Below are 5,800 nucleotides of genomic sequence, written 5' to 3'. Positions count from 1 at the left end.
CCCACAAGAAAAAATTCATTGTCACATACGATAAAATTTACAGTCAATTTAGGGGGAGCTTTTGTGATTTAAGCCGTAATATTTGAACAGGTGATGCGTTATGGGATGTAAAACAAAGTTGCATCAAAAAAATGCATTTCGTACAAAATGTAACATACGATAATTTTGCGAAAAGGGGTCGATATGTTTGTGAGTGTACAATCGATATTTTCTTTACGATATGGCCAGCAATTCTTTGCAGAGATTATGCATGCTTACATATCACCTTGCTTCCCGCATTGTCCCGTAGTGCTTCATTGTTGCTATTTTTTGTTACCCAGGTCTAATTTTTTTACATCAATAAATCTAAAAACGGGGTCGATAGTGAAGTAATTCGAAAATATAAATCAGTTAGCATGGAGAAACTATTTGAATCATATGAAAAAGGTCAAACTCTAGTGAAAGCTTTTATTGAGCGGGGTGCTCACCAGGATATTTGGCAATGCTTTGAGGAAATCGCCAACGGCTCTGATGCGGATTCCAGTTTTTGTAGTGATGTGGGTAGACAAGGCAGCGACCGTTAAAGAAAAAAGGCAGCAATTTAGAAATGGGCAAATATTTACAGCTGCGCTCTACCATCCTCAGTGTATTAAATTTGATTATAAAAATACAAAAAAAAAATCTGAATTAGATTTTAAATCTTAAAGGTATTAACAGGTTACCCTAAAAATTTTTATAAAAAATGGATTAGCTCTAACAAATCATCGGATTCATAAGTTAAAGCGCATATTTTGTTCGAGATTATATATACTTTCGACATATAACTATCTTTATTTTTTAATAATTTAAGCAATAGATAGTCTCTTGAGCTGCAAAAATTTAAGAAAAGCGAAAGTTTCGAGTTTTTCCATTGTAACTCGAAACTAACTAAACATTAAAATGTTTGATATTTATTGAAGAAAACATTTGTACAACTTAAGATGAAAACAGTCTTTTAAAAGTACATCAACTACGTTTACATAAATATAAATCAGACACAATTGGGAGTTAAAATATTTATTTATTTAAATATGTAACGTAATGTTTTGAACTTATAAATAATTTTCTAAAGTAAGTAATATTGGCTTAAGTAAGTTCAAAACAAATCTGTACAATCGTTACTATTTAATCTACATAGTTATATTACCTAAAGTGTTTTTATGCGACAGCCTTTTATCTTCCACAATACTCCATAAAAATTAATGCCTGAAGCAAAATTACTGTAGCACGCAAGGCGAATTTATATAAGGTGGTGTTACTAGATCAGCTGATTTTGTGTATGTGATTCGCACGGCTTCTGATGTCAAATTGAAAAATTTTGTTTGAATTTCTACACACACTCTTACAGATTTTGACAGTTTCTGCCGCCAAAGCAAAAACAAAATACATACATGTAAATTTCTGTTTTTGTACTCCTGCTATCACCTTATATTAATTCGCCTTGTTAGCACGGTGGAATTATAATTATAGTCTCAAAATCAGTTATCGATGACTTAAAAAGTTTGTCTCACTTATAATTATTATAAAGGATTTCATAATTCCGACGAAATATGGGATGCCTTTTTAAAACTGAACTATCAAATAATTATTATTCTAGATCTTTGCTCTAGTTAGATTGCGGGCGTGTTTCTTTATTCATTCCAAACGTTCGGAATACATTTTTATGTTTACTTATTCGTTGGAACGTTCTGGATAATATGTTACAGGATAACCTAACGCATTCTTTTCATTCCGTCTTTAGCACGGAATTCATAAAATATTCTGCTGAACAGCTGATTGTGTGCATATGTACAAATTGCATGAAAATAATGGCGCTAGAGAAACCAAGTAAGTTTATGCAAATTGTTTTACGAATAAAACCTTTAGCAAATTAAATTAAATATTAATAGAGAAACAGTGAAAAGTTCTTTTCTAGCTGATATCTAATAATTTTATTCTTTTCTGTTTCTTTATTCCCATTATTCCTACGGTGATCATCCGTCCTTTATTTTAACCCCCTGTCCTTTATAATTTTTTTCAAAATAAAGGACGCCTTTTGTCCTTTATTTCTTAAACTGTCCTTTGAATCAGCTCTGCGTTTTTCAGAGGTAAATTTTTAAACAGAATATGAAAAATAAAAATGTTCCTTATAAAATATAATGAAAACCTTCGCCAGTTTGTTTCGCACCCCACTTAAGGGTTTTTTTAATAGGTATCTTCGCACAATCTATAAAGCACAGGGAAAGTTGTGCCCAGGATCGTGTTGCACCCTGAGTTTCCAGTTCCACTGAAAGAGAACAATAAACCCCCTGCTGCACAGTGGTTCTAAACTGGCATTTAGTGTTCGTAATTCACTGGAGCCTTAATTTTTTTCACTTATATGCTTATAATATTTGCAAGAGACCAGTTGGGCCTGATTTGTGAATTTTTATTTGATTATATTAATTTTTTTAGTGCAAAATGCAGAAAAAGTGGCAATTTTGAAGAAAATGTATTCTCCTGTTCCAGTTAATAAATGTTACATAACAAAAACTAGTTAAAAACAATTGTATGGTTCCCCAAACTGAATAAATTACAAAAAAATGTTTGAAATGTTATAACAAAAGGTTCACAAAAATAATTTTTTTTTTGGTTTTTAGTAAAAATTGGTTGAAAAATGAAGACTGCGGTGAATTATAAACATTAAATTCCAATTTTCAACCACTGTGTGCTGACTTCGGCGTGCAGTATGAATTATGGTAAATGCATTTTGGCAGCAAAGGATGGCGAAGTCCTTGAAAAGGATTTGGCTTCATTTTTCGGAATCGGTTAATTAACTGGTAAATATTTGATTTAAATTACGATATGGGTAAGGTACTTTTATCATACAAGTTGTATGTACGTATTCCCAAATAATTTTGAAAAAAAGTCCTTTATTTGACATTGGTTAATATGGTCACCGTAATTATTCCGTATAAAATATGACTATTCTATTCTAGATCCGGAATGAATAAAGAAATACGCCCTGTATGTATCTATATTTTGATAACAAAGACTCATTTTTGACATTTCACTTATTCTCGTAAGAATTCATGCTCTGATTCATCAATTTGTTTTATTTTTTCCCAATCTGTTTGTGTCATTGCTAATTAAACTCATTAAAGTATTTACCAAATGTATTTATGTAGTTAACGCTATTTGCCACGTATATCCCGTTCGATTTTCTTTTCACTTAAAACCCAGGGTACTGCAAGAGTCGTTGTGTGGTGCCGCAAATAATACAGGATCGCCAGCTACCGATGATGACGATGGTGGTTTTAGCTATATGGATCCTGATCTTGCGATTGCTTTACAGCTTAGCCGACAGGATCAGCAGCAGTATGAAATTGAGTTACAGCGTGAACAGGAAATGATTGAACAGGCGTTAAAGCTTAGCTTACAGTAGAACTAAGTCAATTTTGACCATACAAAATATTGTGTTTGAATATATATTTATATATCTATCCATATGATCGAACTTCGAAATATTTTCAATATCAATCATTAATCCCTGCAGGGAAACATATACTCTATTGAGAATGGTAGAGGAATACATATATCAAAGAACAGAACTATTAAAACCTTGAAGTCAAATAACTTTGTAATTAGCAATATTTTTAAAACATCTGTAAATCAACAACTGTCCGTTTAACGTGGTAAAAATTGTTCAAACGTGTCTTCTACGGTACTTTTTTTCAAAATATCGCATGTAATATATAGTGCATAAGTATATTTCTTATAGATCTTCTATACCTTATTACTATATGAATTTTTTATATTATACAGAGACATTTCAAAAAGCTTTCCGTACTAGCGTACAATAAACTAAACATAAATTCACCACTCTTAAATAAAAGTGTCTCGTTTAGTAATTTTATATATGTACATATGCATGTGATTCTTCATATTTATTTGTAAGCTTATCCTATCCTCAGTTACAAATGCAAAAATACATCGTGGAGCTATACATAAGAACAATTTAATATTTATTAGTTTAGTTTAAAGGTGTTAAGAATCTTTTATTTTTATTGCTAGGTGTATTTGTGGTATTCCTTGTGGTCAATGTACATACATACATACATATATATCGTCGTTTAAAGTACAAAACCGCGCATCAACCAAATTCAAAACCGCGTATGTGAGGTTGCATAAATTATTTTCTAGAGAGTAAAAACACTCATATTTCAAAATGGTTCTCTTTTTTATAAAGCAATAGCATTTCTGGCTAGTATATTTCAGGACGAATGGATAAGGATTGAGACAAGAACTTGTGTGAGCAAATCTAATTTTTGGCAACCAATGTCAGTTACGCGTTTTTGCAGAATTACATACGCGGTTTTGTACTTTAAACGACGATATTGACCATTATTTTACAAATTTTATCTGGGCAAAGAACAAAGAAACGTCGCTGGCAACATACAAGGCAATTGGCTAGCCGGTTCTAAACTATGCTGCGCCTGTTTGGTCGCCGGGGACTAGTTCGACGCAGTGGACGAAGCTTCAGACTTGTCAGAACGCCGCACTCCGGACAGCGACAGGTTGCCTTATGATGTCGCCTAAGCACCACCTACACAGCGAGGCCCAAGTGCTTCCCGTAAGGGAGCACAATAAAATGCTTTGTGAGCAGTTTCTGATGGGGTGCCACAGACGTCAACACCCTAACAGACCCTTGATAGAGGAGGAGCCTCCGCACAGGCACTGCTAATGTATGAATGATATAACTTTTGTACAAGTTTTTATAAAATATTACAATAATAGCAATTCCTAATAAATTAACTTGATTCCTAACAATAAACTTTAAATGATAATCTTCAACTGATATTCATTTTTGACTTTTTATTCGAGGTGCAAGAATGTTTCATTTATTTTCGGTTCAGGAGCACCGTGAATATGTAAAATTATTATAGATTTTTGGAAAATGGGCAGACACCGCCCACTTATGACTACATAAACAGAGCTGGGTAAATGCAATTACGTTACAATCACAACTAAATTGTAAGGAATCAACTCCTTCAGTCCACAGCAAAGGATTGATTACTTATTCAATTCCCTAGAAGTAATTTCAAATGTAATTGTTTTTCTTTCCATTACAAGGAATTTCATATTATAATTAGAACCAATTACGTGGTAGAAATGTAATTTTTTCAATTCCTTTGAAAGGAACTGAAAATGTAAAATGTAAAATATTTTCTTCCAATCCCGTTACCTGGAATTGCAAAAGTACTTCAGTTTTTTTCAATTACTCAAAGGAATTATGAAAGTAATTGAGAAACTGAAAGTTTATTCACAAATGTGAAGTGTGAAATTTTTGTTGTGGTCAAATGTAGGTATGCTTAAGATTATATCAATTATCGTCGCAATTTAATAGCGGCCATAAGATTTCAATTGGTTTATAAAACTCATAGGAGGTAGGATCTCCCGTCTGCCTAACCCTGACTCACATACCACACGAGTGGACAAAGGCAAAATTTTTATTCCTACCAAAAGGAAGCAAGGCCGCTCATGTGAAACCGAAGGATTTCAGGCCTATAAGCCTCAGTTCATTTTTTCTAAAAACTATGGAGGGGCTCATCCTCGAATCAGCATGCATATTCCAAGGGAAAATCCGTGGAGACCGCACCCCACGAAATCGTATCGACGATAGAAAAAGGATTGGCCTTAAAGGAATACACGCTCGGTGTTTTTCTCAATATCGAGGGTGGTTTCAACAACATCTACCCAAAGTCTGTTGTTAACTCCCCCCTCATGGCGGGGGTGCAAAAGAGAACTTTTCTATCAGAGCTGG

General features: G+C 33.3%; 1 protein-coding gene across 2 annotated transcripts in view; it reads left to right on the top strand.

Annotated features, from left to right (window-relative positions):
* The window catches only part of LOC118744196 (ankyrin repeat domain-containing protein 13D), a 24,659-nt gene extending 20,661 nt beyond the window's left edge, over positions 1 to 3,998 (top strand). For both annotated transcript variants that reach the window (XM_036477029.1, XM_036477031.1), the window contains one exon: positions 3,220 to 3,998. In XM_036477029.1, the coding sequence (XP_036332922.1) occupies positions 3,220 to 3,421 (202 nt within the window). In that variant the 3' untranslated portion in view covers positions 3,422 to 3,998. The remainder of the gene's footprint in view (positions 1 to 3,219) is intronic.
* Positions 3,999 to 5,800: the final 1,802 nt, after the last annotated feature.

This window comes from Rhagoletis pomonella, unplaced genomic scaffold (genome assembly GCF_013731165.1).
Source record: "Rhagoletis pomonella isolate Grant_MI unplaced genomic scaffold, Rhpom_1.0 Rhpom_scaffold_00008, whole genome shotgun sequence".
Classification (NCBI taxonomy): domain Eukaryota; kingdom Metazoa; phylum Arthropoda; class Insecta; order Diptera; family Tephritidae; genus Rhagoletis; species Rhagoletis pomonella.
Note: the sequence above shows the minus strand (reverse complement) of the source record. Positions and strands in the feature narration are given on the sequence as shown.